Source organism: Streptopelia decaocto (assembly GCF_964273445.1).
Source record: "Streptopelia decaocto genome assembly, chromosome: 4".
NCBI lineage: Eukaryota > Metazoa > Chordata > Aves > Columbiformes > Columbidae > Streptopelia > Streptopelia decaocto.
In genome coordinates this window covers 43,691,359-43,710,489 of record NC_138658.1, presented here as the reverse complement: position 1 = coordinate 43,710,489, position 19,131 = coordinate 43,691,359, and the positions used below count along the sequence as shown (strand labels likewise).

Genomic DNA, 19,131 nt, shown 5'->3' with positions numbered 1-19,131 from the left:
GGAAACTGTGCTTGCTCTAAGTTAGTGCATGCTTAACAGTAAGTGGCAGAATTTAATTGGCAGATCTTACTGATGCAGCAGTCTGATTGCTTCTGATTGCTGAAATTTAAAGGCTGTCACACTGCTCCAGCTGTGGTCAACATTAGTAAAATGACTGGCCTTCACATGCCTGATCCTGTGCTCTCACACTGTTTTGAATGTTGGAATTAAGAGCAGGGAAGAAAATGTTAAAAGTTCACGGACAAGAGAAGCTGTGATTTAAAAGTCAAATAAGCATGTAGCCCCTGAATGAGCAGAAGCACTCCCGAAGCATAGTTGTTTATCTCAAAAATTGTTCAAACGGCGTTATGGAGTTTCTCATTGAATGTTGTGATGGTTTCCAGAACTAGTATTCTTGCTCTGAACACAGACAGGGAAGAGAAATTACATTGCCAAATCTGAAAATACAATCTGGAGTTTGAATGAATACAGGGTTGGTATTTTCTTCTTCTTTTGCTAGTGGATGGCCAAAATTAGAGCCTCGCTTGCATCAGTTTGTTACCAGTGTTGTCAGTGATATCCTTAGTGATTGCTACTCTTGTGCATGGTAATTTTTTGACCAGGTATAAGTCATTGGACTGGGTTGGTACACAAGCAAAAGGAAGGAGATGATAATCTTTCTTTGTGTTGGCTCTTTGTAGCTTTTGACACAAAAAACATAAGGGTTAGAAATTAAGACTCAATATAGAAATGAAGAAGAGATCTCTCACAGTGAAATTTCTTAATAATAATGTTTAGGATTTTGCAAACCTTCAAAATCAGTGTTGTGTTTTTCCATCATGTGATAACCCATTTTGAGCAACTGAGAACTAAAATATGCAGACGAGTACATTATTGCATTTAGGAAATGAAGTAAAGAAAGACTGAGAAGCACCTCTGTGTTGTACAGGTGTGTATGTGTTCCCTCCTGTACAGGCTGTGTTCTTACGTCTGCATAGGGGAACAGCAGACAAATGTTCTCCTTCCTGACTCAGTGGACAAGCACAAGTGTAGCTGATAGGAGAGCAGAAAAAAAGCAGGGTTTCCTAATGGGGTAATGGCATAATGGTATCTTGCTTTGATCAGAAAGGTACGAGGCATTCCTGGCCCTGGGAGCACTGAGTGCCAAATGTTGCTAAACACTAAGTGTATACACTCTGTGCCATCTGGGACATGTGCGCTAGGAAAGGGGACACTGAGCTGGTGTAAGCTGCTACCATGGTGAAGTCCTGGGGCAAGTAAAGTTTACGCTGGTTGCTGACATGCCTGGGTTCATTATGGTGGGGGGATGTCTAGGATTTCATTTTCTATGGGACTTTCACCATATCCGTCTCCTTTTCCCCTTAATAGTCAGTCAAAACAAAGCCTATTTTAAAAGACATGAATGTAGAAAATGTGAAACATAAGGATCTTTTACAAAGCGTCTTTTACAGTGCTGGGGACGTAAAACAGGGCAGTGGAAGATAAGCTGTTATGTATGTTGAGGAAGTCTAAGAATAAAGATTATAGGCGAACAGTCCACCTTTCTTTACAAGGCCTTGATTTACATCCCTGAAATCTCAAATTTAGCTATTACAATGAACTCCTGTTGCACACAGAGCTGACTTTTTATCACCACTTAAAATCTAATTAATCTGTATTGAAGCACAAAGATTTCTGTTGTGTTTTAGGGTGAGGGGTCATAGAGCCCTCTTTGTTCATCCTCAGGCTTGTAATCATCAGGCACTGGGATATAATTTTACCAAGCAAATTGGAAGGTAACAGATCAAATCCTTATCGGAAAGCCTAACTCATGGTTTAGTGAAGTCCTTCGTCCTTTGTGTGAAACTTTATATTCGTGAAGAACAAAAAAGTGTTTCAGAGCCTACAAAGGGTTAATAGCAAAGGCTTATATTTGGGGCAGCAGAGAAGTAAAATCATCATAGCTTCCACCATCCCTCAAGGTAGCAGCTGTTCCAGAACTGCCGGGGAGACCTTCCTCCGCAAGCTTTTAAGACTTTGCCCTTATAATGGCCTTGGTGCATCGACCAATGATGCAATTAAGTGGCATGCTCTTCTCTCTGGTGGGATGGGTCCTATCCTGTCTCACCACCTATTTACCCCAGTGGAAAAATCTTAACTTGGAACTGAATGAACTGGAGATCTGGACCATGGGACTCTGGCAAGCTTGTGTTGTCCAGGAAGAAGGGGGGATGCAGTGCAAGGACTTTGATTCTTTCCTAGCTTTGCCTCCAGAGCTCAGGATTTCTAGGATTTTGATGTTTTTTTCCAATGGATCAGGGCTTTTGGGCCTCTTGGTCTCAGGATTTGGGTTGGACTGTTTGAAAATTGGTGAAAGACAACAGGAACAAAAGAAGCGGCTGTTGCTGTTTGGAGGAATGCTCTTCTGGATATCGGGGATTACAGCTATTGTCCCAGTTTCTTGGGTTGCCCACTCCACAGTCCAGGAATTTTGGGATGAGAATATACCAGATATTGTTCCCAGGTGGGATTTTGGGGAAGCGTTATTTGTTGGCTGGCTTGCTGGATTTTGTCTCATATTAGGAGGATCTCTACTTAATTGCACAATCTGTTCGACTGAAGTTCATCGATCTTCGGTCCGTTACACAGTAGCAGAACAGCAAGACCAGTGTCAACACTCGGAAACTGAAACTAGGCCTTAAAATGGAAAGTTTTAAGCGGTACGGAAAGACTGCCCTATCTTTTTCAAACCCTCATGCAAGCCAGAAGCTTGTTCCAGTGGTGATTCAAAGGACTCTTTGTTATCTAGCTGATTTCCTAAACTTAGGTGTTTTCTCCATAACTGGTCCTGGAAGGTGGTGTGTTTTCTCACCTGTTTAAAACTGTGTTTCACAGCAGAATGCTGAAGTTTTCATAGACTGCACAGAAAAGTTGCTTTTGCTTTCTCAACTGCACTGTAAAATCCTGAAAATGAATATGCATGTTCCTTTACAGCTTGGCTTTTAACCAGAATATGCTTCCTTTTTATATCCACCAATTAAATGAGCCTCAAAGCTTGACTCCCGGTTGCAGTTCTCCACTTGCCTAATCTAGGGACATAAAAACTTGAGAGTTTTCACATCCTAAACAGACTAAATACATGCATTGCATCCAGTTGTTTTCCTGTATACTTGGAAATTGTGCTGAGAAAACTGTAGGTTTCTGAAATTCTAGCAAGCTTTGCAGATGTACGGGGTGGGTGCTTCATAGCAACCGAGTTGTGTTTTCCCAGTCTGGCACATTAAGCTGCTCATACAAGTTATTCTAAGCGTTTCTGGCACCTGCATACTTTATGCAACAAAAATAGTCTGGGAAACGCTACTTTAAAAAATACACGCTCTTTTTCTGATACAGGTATGGAAGCATTATGCCTCCAATCAAAGGCTCCCTAAGCTCCATTCATTTACAGCAACATGTTGTGCTGAACATGGAACCTTTGACTTTAAACAAATTCTATTTAAGCAGCCGCAAAGCAGACAGCTTCATTTGCTCTAAGCAGAAATCTATCAATGTGGTGTTAGAACTTAATTTGAAAACAAACTGTGAGATGCCAAACCGGCAGAACTGTTGTAATACTTTAGCAGATTGATGGAAAGTAAAATATATGTTTTTCTTAATATAATCAAAACCAATGAAAAGTCAGCCCAGCTGTGGTCACACCCTTCAGTTATTGGTTTATTTCGCTACCTCCCTATCCCCAAACACTACAGGTGGAACCAGGCAACACAAAGCAGGAGGGGGAGGAGTATTTCATGCTTTATAGAGCATTGTTTAACTTTTGTTTATGTTTGGTATGACAAAGAATTGCACAGACTGGTGTCTGAAAAAAGTGAGTGGTTTAGAGCTTCTGTTACTGTTAAAAATGAACTTGGTCCACAGACACAGGCTACAGTTAGTTGGATTTCTTTGGCTGTACTAGGATGGATTTTAACTGCTACCTGTAACTTTTTACCAGACTGGAAAAATCTCAGTTTAGACTTAAGTGTACTGGAGCTTTGGACCCTGGCAAATCTGTATACTCCAATGTGTAGAAGGGACACGGTGTGAAGGTTTTGATTCTTTCCTAGCTTTGCCTCTAGAATTCAAGATTTCCAGGATTTTAATATTACATCACATGGACTAGGACTTCTGAGCCATGTGATCTCTGGTCGTGGTTGAAACTGCCTAAAAGGTGGAGGATACAGAGCAGACAGTACAGAAACAGCTGTTAGTACCTGGAGGACTACTCCTGTGGATGGCTGGAGTTCTGCCCTTAGTCCCTGTTTCTTGGGTTGTCCCTCATATAATGCAAGAATTTTGGGATGAAGACATCCCAGGGGATGCACTGCTCAGTGGCTGGTTTGGTGGCTTTCTTTATAATTCTAGAGATCTCTCTACTCCTCTCCACAACCCACTTATCGTCTGGCCATCAGTTACCAGAGCAAGTATGCAATGCCAGATCTGCAAGACACCCAGCAACATCTGGAAATGAAAGACTTTAAAAAGGGTAGATCTCAGGTTTTCAGATTTCTTACTCCTGCATTACAATCAGAGAGGTCTGCTGAACAGACAGGTTACTGTTTACAAGATTGGAGGGGAGGGACTGTTTCTTGCTAAGTAATTCCTTTAGTCACTACTTTCCACAGTTCATCAATCATTGTAATTAAAATTGAAGGTGATTAAAGTCACCACTGTATTGCACAAAATCTGATCAATTGCAGGTTTGGTGTTTTTTTTTTTTTTAATAACTTTTTTTATCTCTAGGCATATATGGAGACTTGACCAGATTTTGAATGGCAGAACTCCTACTGAGGCTGCTTGATACAATGTTTTTTTTTTACAAAAATAGTATTTAAGTCCTGAAACAGTTTGTAGTGCCAGTTCAATATGCATTACAAAAACCTAATATAGCACTACCTTGAATGAAGTTCCCTGGACCTGTATCATTTACACCAGTGTAAACTAAATGTTCCCAGACATAATGTCATGTAATACAAGGGGAGAGAGATAGATGGAATGTATCCCTGCACAATCTCTCTCTCTGGCAAGCCACTGTCTCCAAGTAATAAGGAGACTTTGTCCAGTGGAGAGTTGACCGTGTTCATTGCTATTAGAGTTTTTACTTAATGAATGTAAAGAACTAACTTCAAGTATATGAATCAGCTTCTATATAACTTATCCTAAGACTTGCCAGTGATTGATGTGAACTTTCTATAAATTGCAATGATTTTACATTGACAAAGCTGTAGCAGCCATCTGTTTCTGCAGAGCGTATAAAGACATAAAACAGCAATAAAACAATTACATGAAACACTGGCCTGGAAAAGAGCTTTGTTAAAAAATGTATTTTGCAATCACTGAAACACATGGAAAGTGCAGAGACAAGTTAATCTATGTGATGTAGTTGCATACTTTTACAGACAAAATTAGAACAGAAACACATTCAGAATATAACCTGATTAAATATTTAGTTCAGTCCTGAGCATTTGATATTTAATATAGAATAAACATAGCAATAGTAAAAAAAAACAAAACCTTAAAATTATTTGATTTGTATTCTATTACAATTTCTGCTGAACTTTGCTCATTGGCTAAATATGCTTGTACCAGTAGTATTTAGACTTTGATATATGCAACTGCAGTGACATTGGTACCTGGAACTAGAACTAATTACATTCATTTTCCCCTGCTGTGCAGAGTAAATTCCAATTCAAGAGAAATATTTATAATTTTAAACTGATGGGGGTTTATTTGTATGTATTATTTTAGCTTATTCTATTGAGTGTTTCAAGTGTGAGTAATCTGAATTAGTAAGAAAAACCCCAAAACACCAACCCCCAAATTGTTAAAAGCTGCCTGTAAATATGTTCAACTTGACCAATTTGGAAAACAAGGAACATGAATATGCTTAAGTCTCATTTTGAAATGAGTTTTGCAAGCTAAAGCCAGCAATACTGAAATTTCAACCTCACTTTATCCTTACAAATCAGACTGCAATACTTTTTTTGAAATATAGCTAACCTGGCAAGAATTTGTTTAGCTCTAAATATTTTTCACAATAGCATCCTCCATGTCAAATATTTTTATGGCCAGAACTGAACTATATTAAACAGAACATAAATAAGACTGTAAATAAATAAAAGAAAAATCATAAAGTACACCTCTAAACATCATTCTACAAACAACTTACATAATCAAATTGAGAAGTTGAAACTGTCAACCTTCATTTCACCTCTACATAAATAATTGCAGATTTTTTTTTAAATTGACCTTTCAAACATGAATGTTATCTCAGACCTCAGAAATGAAAAACAAATGGGGCATTCACAAAGGATGTTCAATCAGTCATCTTGCCAAAAGTAGCATGTTTGTCTATACACTTAAGTGAACTGATATATTTGTGCATAAGAAAACCCTTGGGTGTTACACAGACCTCTCCTCACAGAATTGTCACTTTGAATTTGAGACAGCTGCTACCATATTGTGGTTATATTTGCTTCCATTTTCTCACCAAGTAATTATAGCCTTTTTGAAAGATGAAGTTCATATATACATGGCTTGTTGCTCGGGGAAGAAAACTTCCGCCAATTAATTAAATACATCTGAGTGCAACATATTAAGTGGAAAATAAAATAATCCTGTTATCTGCAATGTCCACCTACTTACACGGTACCCACAGAAGAGCCCAACTGCTTCAGCAAGACAGGGCCGCTTCAACACCTACACCTGATGTTCTGGACTTCTAACAAAATATATCCAAGTTGATGCTTCTCCTTAGCACGTAAGAGAAATCTGAAACATGCCATTCACATCTATTTATTAAACCCGTGCACCCTCAGCTGCACACACGGTCAACCGTGTATTTTGAAAAAAATGTTACTTTATTGTACCAAAATATGTGAAGAGTTCTAGTCAGGAACTTTTCTTTCTCAGAAAGGGTTTACCTTTCCAGCAAGGCTTCTGATATCTGAGTTACTATGTGACAGATTTTTCTTCTGGTACAAATACTTCAATGAAAACACCTTCATATTTGTAAACCTAACAAACACTTTTATGTATTCCTAGCTGGCAATAAGACAGCCACTAGGACAAAAGATTAACATAGAGAATCTCTCATTTTTAAGTGTACAGTGGTTATAACTATTCCAATTTCAATGTTGGTGCTATGAATCTGATTCACCCTTCAGTTCAGAAAGCAGCTGCCCCTTTTTGGTAGTCTCACAAGTTTTTAGCGTTACTTGCCTGCCTCACCTGGCCCACTCTCCTACAGGTACAAGAACAGGTTAAAGTACTGTCCATTCACAAAAGTAAACTCTGAACTCCGTAGCTTCCTACAAAGCATTAGAATACAAAACCAGAAAAATTTGTTTTCAGAAACAAAATTCCAGTGTGAGTGCTGAATCTTGATTAGCAGCTGTTGTGAGGCAGCCTTGATATTTTGGAAAGGAGCTTTCACTTGTGGTTAACTTTAAACTATAAAAGTCACACTCTTGTACAAAAATATTGCATGGCAAAACAGCCATCTTCACAGTCTGCTGACAGGAAAATAAAGATAATCTTCTGTTGAACGTAATATTTCTCAACACAGTGCAGTTCAACAGTATACATGCTTGGTACTGCCTTTGTTCCATCTTTACAAAATAAAAACACACATGCAATACATACAAACTGTACAAAATCAGCATCAGTATACCAAAATTAGTCTACTTTGGTTTTCCGGTGGTTGGTATTTTTGCCATTTTTTAAGCATACAACAATTCAATTCATCATATTTTACAAAGAAACACATCAATAGTGAGCATAAAATAGAAGATCTTCAAAAGCAGGTCACTGGAACTACGAAGTTCATCTGAAAAGAGATGAGCAAGTGGAAAAACACTTCAATGAAAAGCATCATCACAATCAATTACACATCATCTGCTGGGAGGGCTGGTATACTGATCTTTGCTCTTGTGAAGTATGCTATCTTCTCCCTGAAATTAGAAAAGAAAACAAGTTATTATTTTACTATTTATGGCATGACTCCAATGTCATCTGCTGTAGAGTTGCTGATGTTACAGCATAGATCTTTAAAAGACAGGTTTGGAAAACATACAGTGAAGAAAATCCACAGTCAGTTTATTTACAACAAATGTGATTACCAGAGCATTCTGACATAATTCCCTTCTTACGCAGATTTATGTAAAAAGCAGTTCCAATTTTGGAAGATTAAAAAAAAATAAAAAAATCAATATTTCATTAATACCTCCAATGATGAGACTGTAATATTGATCTAGTCACTAAATTTCCTATGATGATATTTCAGTAGGAGGATGAAAAGGCAAAATAAAACATTTTATCCTGACTTGGGAAAAGTGAGGAAAAAAAAAAATCATAATTGAGTCTGGACAAGACTCAGAGAAGCAGAATTGTCAGCTACTCTCTAGTTGCTGCCGCTGTGCTGTTACCATTTCCATTGCCTATGAACTGAGGGATTACTGAAGCATAACGAGTTTGTGTAAACTTGTCTGCCAGCAGCCTAGGAAGCAGATAAGTATTGGGGGCTTAAAAACTAAAGCTCAGAACAGTTGTTCTTCTTGAGAGCTTCAAAAATGCCTTAGTGCGATTAGTCTTGGAGGCTGGCACTGGGTCTGGCTGAGCCAGAGTTAGTTTTCCCCACAGCAGCCCTCACAGTGCTGTGCTGGGCAGGTGTTGATAACACACCAGCGTTTGGTGACGGCTCAGGGCTGGCTCCACGTTCCCCCTCACGAGGAGGCTGGGGCTGGGCAAGGTCCTGAGAGCAGGCACAGCCAGGACAGCTGACCCAAGGTGACCAAAGGGACATTCCATACTGTATGACATCTGCGCAGCAATACGAGCTAAGAGAAAGGAGGAGGAGGAGGGGGGACATTCGTTATTACGACATTTGTCTTCTGGAGCAACAGCCACGCACACTGAAGCCCTACTTCCCAGGAACAGGCTGGGCATCACCTGCTGATGGGAACTAGAGAATAAATGTGTTGTTTTCCACTGCGTCCGCACACAGCTTTTGTTTTATTAAACTGCCTTCATCTTACCCACGAGGTTTTTTTCCATCCTACTTTCTCCCCTTCCTCATCCTGCTGAGGAGGGGAGTGACAGAGCAGCTTGGTAGGCACCTGGTGTCCAGTGAGGGTCAAGGCACCACAAGGCCACAGTAATGTAACAAATCTAACTAGCAGGGTGAGTGCAATTCAGCCTTAGAAGGTAACTATTTGTCCAGTAGGCTAAACCATGTTTTCCACTGGCGAAGCGTGAGTTCCCATCAAAAACAGTAGCTCAGAGCAAAATCAACTATGTAAACTGTATTCCTTGGCTATTTGTGTGGTGATTAGAAGATAAAGGAGAATGGAGTCTCACAATACCCTTTTTGCAGGGGAATGATACCTTGAGAACTATTACATATTCCTGCAATGTTGTGCAGCACTCTGTGATGACTGTTAAATGACCAGCACTGACCAAAACTCTTTCTCAAGACCTGCAGAGAAAGTAAAAACTCTTTGAAGATGCTCTGAATGTGATACTGAAGAAAAAGAGCTCAGCTGCAATGCTTCTTTGCTGAGGAACCCCTTTCCTTTCTCTGTTGCTTTGACTCTGCATCACTTACAGTTGTGGTTTGCAATGTGTGTCTCCCTATTTGCTTATGGACTTCTCCAACTGCTCACTTGAAAAAGGGAAAAAATCCTGACACATATTAGCAGCTGACTTAAATTTCCTATACAGGAATTCAGAAATCAAACTTTAAAAATGTGTTAGTGACAAACTAGACTAAATAAGCTTGCAGTACTGCTTCTGTATGGAAAAGCAAACTTTTTTTTAATCAACAGGTTTATATTCATTTTTATATAGAAGTGTAGCCTTTGGGCTGCTAGCCTGCCACTTATTGTCCAGCCTTTTAGGAATTTAGACCAGTTAGAATTAAGTTTGAGATAGAAAGTGTCCATTCTCACTTAGACTAAGCAAGAACAGTTCATTTGCCTCAGGTAATTGGTGGTTGCTCCTGCAACCAAAAGAAGGAGGGATTCAAGATTTCTCTTGAATAATAAGCCTTGAGCAAGGCACAAGTAGTGGGTTAATCAGTTTCCTGATGAGCTGGATACTGTTGTACTTCTTGAGGGGTGATTTGCTTCAAGTACCTGCTGCCACTGGAAAAGATCCCATTACTTAAAGTCTACTGTCAATCTGCTGAGCCATGGCAGTGGTCACACACGTGTGCTTGCCCACAGCAGACACCACATGGGGGTCTGAAACTTTTCACTTTGCTTCCTCCCCACCTCAGCTGACATCTGGCCGCTTCTGCCATGTGAGCAAGTGAGCGAGGCCTGGCCCTTTCAAACTCCAACTTTGAGCTATGTTAGAAATGCATGATGTGTCCTGCAACTCAAAGGCATGTGGATTTTTGACTAATATTGCAGAGCATGTCTGATTATATTTGGAAATAATTTGTGTTACTTCACTAAAATAAAAAGAGCATGAAAAGCAAAACAGGCCATACCTGAATGACTGCACCTGCAGCGGCACTTTCTGGCTCTGCTCCCGTAGCCGACATACATCCTTAGAAGCTTTCCTCATAAGTTTCTCAGCACTTAAACCTTGTTTCTGTTCTTCTTTTGACTGCTCAGCCTGTAAATGGGGAAAACCACCACATTTTGCTAACAATGACCAACTACTCATTTCAAAGAAATGACAAATTCTTCTGTGTCACACAAAACACTTGGCAGTGTTAGGTTTATGGTTGGACTCGGTGATCCTAAAAGACTCTTCCAACCTAAATAATTCTATGAAAATCTCTTTAGAAAGAGTCAGCAATATAAAAGACTAACAGCACCAGCCTGTGCTACAGGCACAAAATAAGATAATGGAGCTTTTCCTAAAAAAATAAATAGAGCAAATCCCATGCCATCACAGGTGGCTACTAGGTGTTGCAAATTTTGATGGAATATTTCTTAGGGCTGCAGACAGACAATACCTAAATCTGTATGAACAAATGTTGTCTAGCCAAGTATCTTTTTAGAACTGGGATACAGTGATTCTCTTCTCGTGTAAAATACTTTTATTTCCTATGAAAGCTCCCACGAAAGTTGCCTATACCTACTCTAAAATGACAGACAAAAAAAAAAAGTAGAGAAGGCATGCTTTCAAAATACACTTGCCAATTTTGCTGACCTTTTTAGCAAAGTTAATATTAATGAACTCTCGTGCTTTTATTCATGACACAACACCTGTTTTGCACAAGAGACTCAATTCTTTCATTTGTAAAAGCCAAGGCAAGTGAGCAGAACACCAGTGGTAACAAGAGATCAAGGATCTTTCTTGATGTGAACATTGTTGAGCAACTACACGCACAGCAGTACATTACGGTAGTTCTGTACCTCACCATTGCTGGCTCTATTACATATGTCTTTACCAAGCACTGCCGTATCAACAGGATAGTCACAGCTCTACCATCCACCGTTTTGGCAACAGACTACTATTAAGAGTTGTATTTTAATTTTGCCAGCCATCAAAATTTGTTTAAGAACATGAACTGCTTCTATTAATTTTTGAAGTTCTTTAGAGGTTAATTTTTGATGCATAACTTCAGGCACTCAGATTTGAAAATGCTGTTCTGTTACTGCAGATTAAGATACACCCCCAAGCCAGAAACAGCAATCTTGGAAGTTAGTTTGAAACTTAGGAGTTCACATCTCCAGTTCTGAATTCAATCCAGTAGACTCCCAACCAACAAAAGCAACTAATTCATAAAAGTTAGTCCATACTCTCAGTTTCATACTGGGTATTTATAGAAATCTGTTCACAGTAGGGTAGTGGTACCCTCTGTCTGTTGAAACGCACTCCAGTTGAAAGTGTTTTACATGAAAGGACGCCACCCTTTCAAAAACGCACTCAAAATCCAGTCAGCTTGTACTGCTGTTAACTTCTTCAGTCCCCAACTCCAAAATAGTTACGACTCTAAAATTAACCTATAAATATCATTTTCCTTATTAGCTACTGAACATAAATTTGCAACCTACAACTGGTAGCGTAATAATTTTACATATGTCACTAGCCATATGTTTTATCAGCTCCCCTAGTTGATATTTATCATCAAAGCACTAAATATACCATATTTCAAAATTTTCTAATTTTATTGTTTCCCTAGCTATACAGAAGATTCTTGTGTCTACTGCATTTCAAGATAAGAGCAAAGATGACTTCTTTGTTTTAATACTCTCCATTACCTTATAGTCCTTTTTCATGTTTTAATCCTTGTATATTTTCAGGATGCTCTCAGAGGAACTTAGATTTCAGCCCAATGTCTCCAAGAGTATGCACATGAGAAGGTATGTACATGAATAGGTTTATATTTACATCATGTTTCTTGAGTTAATTATAAAGATAGTGAACCCTCCATCATATAAAATACAGAAAAGCACACACACATTGGGCATACATTCAATAGGTGCCAAAAGTAAGAGCCAGATAGCAGTGTCTGTATCTGCACTTTGCTCAAGCATGAGATAACGAAGAAGCAGCACTATCAAAATTAAAGCTGAAATGCAAATTCCTGTCTTGTCCAGTGGCTTTTGTATAGAAGAATGAAGCGAATCTAAAGAAAAACTGTTAACTGTGCAAAAAAACCAAAACACTGGCACAAGGACATATTTGTGTTATTAATGACTTAATTACACATTACTTACACAGAAGATGTACTGAAAAGAAATAAAGATGATCTTTACAGATACTCACAGGAATCGCTTTTGGACATACACAAAGAAGAAGTACTTCAGAGGATACTAGGTGCCTGAAAACTTGTACGATGACTTAAGACTCAAAATCTAAAATACTGCACGATATCTCACAAAAATGCAACTAAACAAGAGAAAATCCTTCTGTTTTCTGATCTGCAGGTATTAGTGGGCTTTATGTACTTGCTGTACTTAAGAAGGTGTAGTAGGAAGGGAGGGAAGGTACAGAGTCTGTGTATTTGGCTTCAAGCAGAGTAACTGCATGCTAGCAAGCAGCCACTGATTTTCAACATCCCCCACATCTGTGGTTTCATTTCTTACTTGAGACTCTCAATTTCTCTGGCACTTCCAGCTGCTGCATTAGTCTGAGCCATTATAATGCCTGCAGGATCTAAAAAATAATCTATGACAATGTTGTCTAGGCTGCTGTGTTTTGCTAAACAAGAAGAAACACGGACAGCAGAGTACAGCGTTTTCAGGGTTGTTTTGCTCTGCAGGGAAAGGCTGCAATGAGAGTTTAAGGGTAAAAATATTTCTAGAAACTTTGTAAGTGCTCTTCAAAGAGGTGGAATGGCCGTGATCGTTGTTGTGACTTTTAGTTTGGAAAGAAGGACTTAAATGCTGTGCTGCAGCCTGCATATATTTTAAGAATGTATGTTTTACCCTTATTCCTCATCACAGCCTGTGTCATGGTGTTGATCACTGACACCAAAGATACAAAATTTGACCAACCTATCTGTTGCCTTGAAAGAGTCAGCTGAAATAAGAAAGCACAAATCCAAAGGATTTATAATATTAAATGTTGCAGAGGCATACTCTGTTCTAGTGGGAATAGCTTTGGAGGGGGAGTAGTTTAAAATTAAATAAACAATTCAAAATTATAATTTCTATCCTGCATCCAGCATTAGATATAACTATGAACTTCTAAATAAATTTGGCTATGCTTCTTTTATATAAGCTTCTATTATTACTGGTTAAAACTTATAAAGATCAAATTCATAGAGTGAATTCACATGGTAAAATGCCCACACAGTTACACTGTGTGATGTTCAGATGTGCTGTCTTATCCCATTTTACCCAAGGGTTTTTCAGAACGCTTGTCAACACTCAGCCTAAACTCTGCCTGTATTTTATAGCCATTTTAGAACTCCACTAGCTACAGCCAAGGTATAGTGCTAGCTATAGAAAATGCCAAGGCAAGAGAGACAGTAGAAGACACACAGTTCATAACAGGACATAAATGCAGAGCTGGGAGAACATAAGGGGAAAAAGCTTTGTTTCCTAAGCTGTCAGATGGTCAAGGACTTCTCGAAGTATGTGGTATCGTTATGGTTAATGACCTGTCATGGATTTTTCTTCCATTAATTTATCAATTTCTTTTTTTGAACCTATGCAAACTTGCAGCACTCAGTGTTCTGTGGAAAAGATTTTTACAGTTTCTAAGTGTTGTGCTTTGTTTACTTGCGTTTAACCTGCCACATCTTCAATTCCCTACTTCCTGTTTTATAAAAAGACGATTAATTGCTCTCCTTCACCCCACTCACGGTTTTCTAGACTTCAGTTGTAGCTACTTAGCCACACCTAATATGTTTCCTCCTTTGACCATTGCTCTCCACTGTCTGTAGTTTTGTTATCCACTTTGAAAGGGGATCCAGAGCTGCACAATGTTTAAGTTACATATGTAAGATGTATTTATATCATAAAGCAATTATTTGTTTTGTTCCAGTTTCTTAGTAATTCCTGCCTTACTTGCTTTTTGACACCTGCTGATTGCTGTGAAGTTTTTGCTGATTTTTTTTTTTTTTTAATATCTGGAGTATCTCATTCCTAACATCTAACTCAGAGCTCAGCTCTGTACATGTAAAGATTAGGATCATCTCTTCACTGCTCTATACAAATCTATGTACTGAGATTTAGCTTTAAAAAAATAAATCAACAACTATGGGTCCCATCTTAGGAGGTCCTCTGCATCTTGTTAAAACTGCTTACCATGTTTATTACTCTGAATAACTAATCTCTATCAACCACAAATAGCTGAAGAGTACAAATCACTCCTGGATGTCAGTAGCAACCTGCTCTCATTGAAAACTGGTGTACATTGACTGACACTGGGAAGGGGTCTCCAGAGGACATCTGCTTCAACCTCCTGCTCAGAGCAGGTGAAGCTAGAGCTGGGTACTCAGGGTCTTGTCCAGTTAGGTTCTGAATATCTCCAGCTATGGAGGTTGGCTTGTTGTTGTTGTTGTTTGGTTGGGTTTGTTCCTCCTCTGACAACCTCTCTAGGCCCTTATTCCAGTGTATGATCACCCTCGCAATTTATAAAAACAAAAAACTTCCCCGAAACAAAACAAAAATCCCACAACATCCAACTTTTTGATGTATCTTGTCAGAATTTTCCATGTTCCAACTTGTCGCTGTTGGCTCTCACTCCTTCTATCCTGTTTCTTGTCTTGTATCCACAGGACATCCCGTCTTACCTTATGGCACTTTAGAGACAGTGCCTATACTTGTATTATTTGAGAGATCGTAACACAGAGAACAGAATTCAGCTTTCCTTTGTCAAAACTTGAACGTCCTGCATAAGGAAATAGGCCACAGTGGCAGTACAGCCTTTCCCACATGCCACCATCACTGTATGTAATTGTCACTGCCTCTCTTTACCCGTTACAAAGATCTTTTGGCTACAAGTTCTGTGCAGACTGCAAATCAACTGATGCTGAAGGACAAAAAGCACATGTGTGTTTGTAGAAGTATGTCTGGGATGCGAGAATTTTAAATTAAGTAGGTGTCTATACTATTTTACTACATCAACCACAACTGTTACTCCAAATAGTTTCTGCTCTCAATTACCAAAGTATTTAGAGGATACTAGAAAGGCACTACCTCAAACTCTAGGTTTCAATGTTGTAGTATTAACTAATAATGAAATATTGTTTACACTATGTAATTCAGATGTATAATTAGTCAAAATGTGAGCTTCTGTAAAAACCTTTGACTGATTTTTATGATGAATTTATGGGAAAGGCAGGGGCATATGCATACACATTCTCACAATATCTGTATGCTGCTCATACCTGTTTTTCAGCTTGTTTCAAGAGTTTCTGGAATTGTTCATCCTCTAGCACACACAGGGGAAGGTCTGTCTCTCCTCTACCTTTCATTTCCTCAAGCTTTTGTTTAAGATCCCGCAAGGCCTGAAGCTCATCATTCAGGCGATTCTGTCTTGTGCGTGATGCCTGGAGGTCCAACTCCAAGTCAAGAGAAGTGCGTATGGGGCACTCTTGTGTAGCTCTTCGCATGATTGGCTGGCAAACAGGCTGAATTGTTCGGGAGACAGAACAATAAAAATTAATATCCAGAGAGGCTCGTGTAGGATTTCACATAAAACATGCAGAAAAGCTCAAATATTTTTTGTTTTTCTTTAGCAGAAAGCTGCTATGATGAGATCCAAGTCCAAATATTCATCTATTCTGGAATTTTCCTTCAGTCACTAGCTAAAAGTAAATGCACAACTTTCTCCAACCAGGTGTACAATATTTACAAGTTAAAAACAAAAAACCCATTCTGATCCCCAGGACGACACAAGGCCAGAAGACTAAAACTACAGAGATTTCCCCATAGGTTTCAACTACATTATTTATTTTTATCAGCATTTGCTTTTTCAAGGCCTAAGCAAACACATAATGTTATGAACTCTGTAAACATGCATTTCTTTAGTGTATTTCACATTTTATTTACTGTCCTTTCACAGCAATTTTTCACATGAATAAGTTAGGCAGGAGAAGCCATTCCAGACTATTCAGTATTTCTTTTTTATGCCAAATATGACAACTCTGGTAAAAACTCTTCTGCAGAAGTGTTTTTTAGTTACAACAGCTCTCTCAACTTATGTAAGAATTAACTCCATGCAAGAGAAATAGAGTCTTAGTCTCTTGTCCTTCAGCTAATTTGCTAAAACACTCCTGGAGAAGAGTAAACCCACCTTTAAAAGGACATCAGAATCCTTAAAATCTCCACCAAAATTTGCTCAAGAGATATGTTGCTGCTATTGACTTTTGTGCAGCATAAGCCACCTTGGGTCACTCTGTAGTATTTGGGTTCTTTACCTCTGCTGGACAGCAGTGTCCTGCTAGTGGCTTCAGCTCTAACTAGAACAACTTAAGCTTTGTTGGTGGAGGAAGATGCAGGACTGAGACCATGGCACTGAGATTTCAACCTGAAACTACATGTGGCACTTGCATCGCTTTTGCTGAAACACTTGTAAAAAAGCATATGATTTAAGTTGTTTGCTACTCCTACTCTCCCCACAGTTTGTTTTAAACAGTGTCCAGGTAACATAGCACATACCCGTTTAACTCGTAGGCTCCGCCGTTCTGTGGCATTCCTCACAAAGAGAGACTTTTTGGCTAGTGTGGAGCTGTCGCTGTCACTTCGATTCAACTGTCAAAACATATACAACAGAGATATAGAGCATCTTCATGTACAAATACATCTGTATTGATAATATGAGTCACAAAACATCAGTATTGATACACATGTAGGTCACTGTTAGTATAACTTTTTTTTTCAACTAGAACGTGTCAACTCTCAAATTCCATTGCTAAAGCAAGACAGACATTGATCTCACTGACTGAATAGTCAACAGACTCTTTAGGAATGTAAGGAAGATAAGTATGGTTATTAAGTACTGCCAAGTCACTGCCTGGCTTTAATATGACTGCAGATTATAAACTATTGATTTCATTTACCTGGGATAGGTTTTTAACAAATGTACTATAGGGAAGGTAAATTACTGTAGACGTGCACCTGTCCAAATGGTATTTTTGTATTATTATTATTTTTTGTAACAAGTATATGTGTGCCTACAGCTTCTTTCAGAAACACTTTCTGCTTCTCAAAAATACGCACCACAGCTCAGCAATAGCTGCTTCTTAATTCTGGCATTAGTTCCACATACATCAGTGTGGACTCATTGCTAGATACGTCAGCACATGTGGTTTTAACCTTCAGAGAAAGCAGAAGCATCTATCTGCAGGACATCTATTTCACCTCTCAGAAAAGGACAGATGAAAAGAATCATCCTGCTGACACTCCAATAACCAAAGCCAGAGCCCCAAAGCATGCTTACGCAGGACTGACTAGGAACTGAGGGTGAGAAATACAACCTCTTGCAATATGGATGCACCTCTTGAGAGACAAATCTGTCTTTTCCCTGTGGAGCCACTACTGGGCGCTCAGCCCTGGGCATGCACAGGTGGCTATCATCACCACTGTTCTTTAACCACTTATCAAGGGATATTTTCAAAAGCACAAACAGACTTCGGGTCTGTCCTTACGCCTCAAAAATCTTTGTGTTTGCTGTAACATCATATGAGAGTAGGTGCTTTGTTAAAGCCAGGCCATCTCTTCTGAAGAGAGCAGCTGGTAGTCAGCCAGAGCGCATGCAGCAGATGCTTTCCTCTGGCACAGCACCACAAAGCAAGCGAGGCTGGATATCCCTGTGGTGCAAGCTGGGGACCAGGCCTGGGGAGACCTGGGTTGTTCAGCCCTCCTGGTGGACTCCAGTGCAGCTGCAGTGCCCAGTCTCGAGCCCTGACAGCAGACTACAAGTATTTCTGAACCTGCAAAAGATACATCTGTGCAAACATGCATTTTTCCTAGGCTGCTTTGCTTCCAGGTAATACTGTGCACAGTGAGAAAGAGAATGGTTTATTCAAGGGATGCTGGTTTAGATTCTGGCTTCTGGCAGTGGGTACATAGCAATGTTCAAAGCTACAGAAGGCCAATAGTTTTCCAGATGCAAAAACCTCAGGAGTTTATACTATTAGTAACTAAACTATCAGAGCAACTAGTGTTACTTCCTGTTGAAGACCTCCACAGGCAGTAAACTAAGGCTACATTTTTTGCCAATACAACTAATTTCCAGTGTAGAGGAATGAAGATGAAGGCTAGGTTCTGAATTCAGCCAGTAATCTATCCAAATTATGTAAAGACTGTTATAAAACAATCTGCTGTGTTTCACTCTGGAGGGTATATGGAACAGTTATCTAAGTACATAGATACTGACTATAGATATGTATCTTTTTTAAGCCAATGATAATCACAGAGAAGCGATGAACTTCAATATTCCCAAATAATTAAGGCAACTACCACTAACTGAACCGGAGAAGAATCAAAGCATAAGTATTTTTTTTTAAAAAGTCATACTTGTGTGAATAACCCATAAAAACTAAAGATCAAAAATAAACTGCCTTTTCTTGGGTGTCTGTAATTAAAATCCATAGAGCTGATATTCCATGCTTGAATCTTTAAACACATGATTTTCACAGTTAGCTTAGCAGCAACAGGGCTGATAATTTAATTCTTTTTTTTCCATGCTACCATAGAT

General features: G+C 39.0%; 2 protein-coding genes and 1 pseudogene across 3 annotated transcripts in view; 2 read left to right on the top strand and 1 right to left on the bottom strand.

Annotated features, from left to right (window-relative positions):
• Positions 1 to 2,027: 2,027 nt before the first annotated feature.
• LOC309438779 (claudin-22-like) lies at positions 2,028 to 2,681 on the top strand (the record flags this gene model as incomplete). The annotated part of the gene is made up of 1 exon (XM_082050613.1): positions 2,028 to 2,681. One exon carries the CDS (start codon positions 2,028 to 2,030, stop codon positions 2,679 to 2,681), a length of 654 nt encoding a protein of 217 aa, XP_081906739.1.
• Positions 2,682 to 3,880: 1,199 nt separating this feature from the next.
• On the top strand, positions 3,881 to 4,614 carry LOC309439503 (claudin-22-like; annotated as a pseudogene). The gene has a single exon. The product of its transcript is annotated as a claudin-22-like (transcript).
• Positions 4,615 to 5,324: 710 nt separating this feature from the next.
• The window catches only part of WWC2 (WW and C2 domain containing 2), a gene marked incomplete at its 5' end in the record, with an annotated part of 99,578 nt that continues 85,771 nt past the window's right edge, over positions 5,325 to 19,131 (bottom strand). Inside the window, 4 exons of the mRNA XM_082050552.1 lie at positions 5,325 to 7,970; positions 10,511 to 10,638; positions 15,818 to 16,060; positions 17,091 to 17,183. Of these exons, the coding sequence (XP_081906678.1) occupies positions 7,904 to 7,970; positions 10,511 to 10,638; positions 15,818 to 16,060; positions 17,091 to 17,183 (531 nt within the window). The 3' untranslated portion in view covers positions 5,325 to 7,903. The remainder of the gene's footprint in view (positions 7,971 to 10,510; positions 10,639 to 15,817; positions 16,061 to 17,090; positions 17,184 to 19,131) is intronic.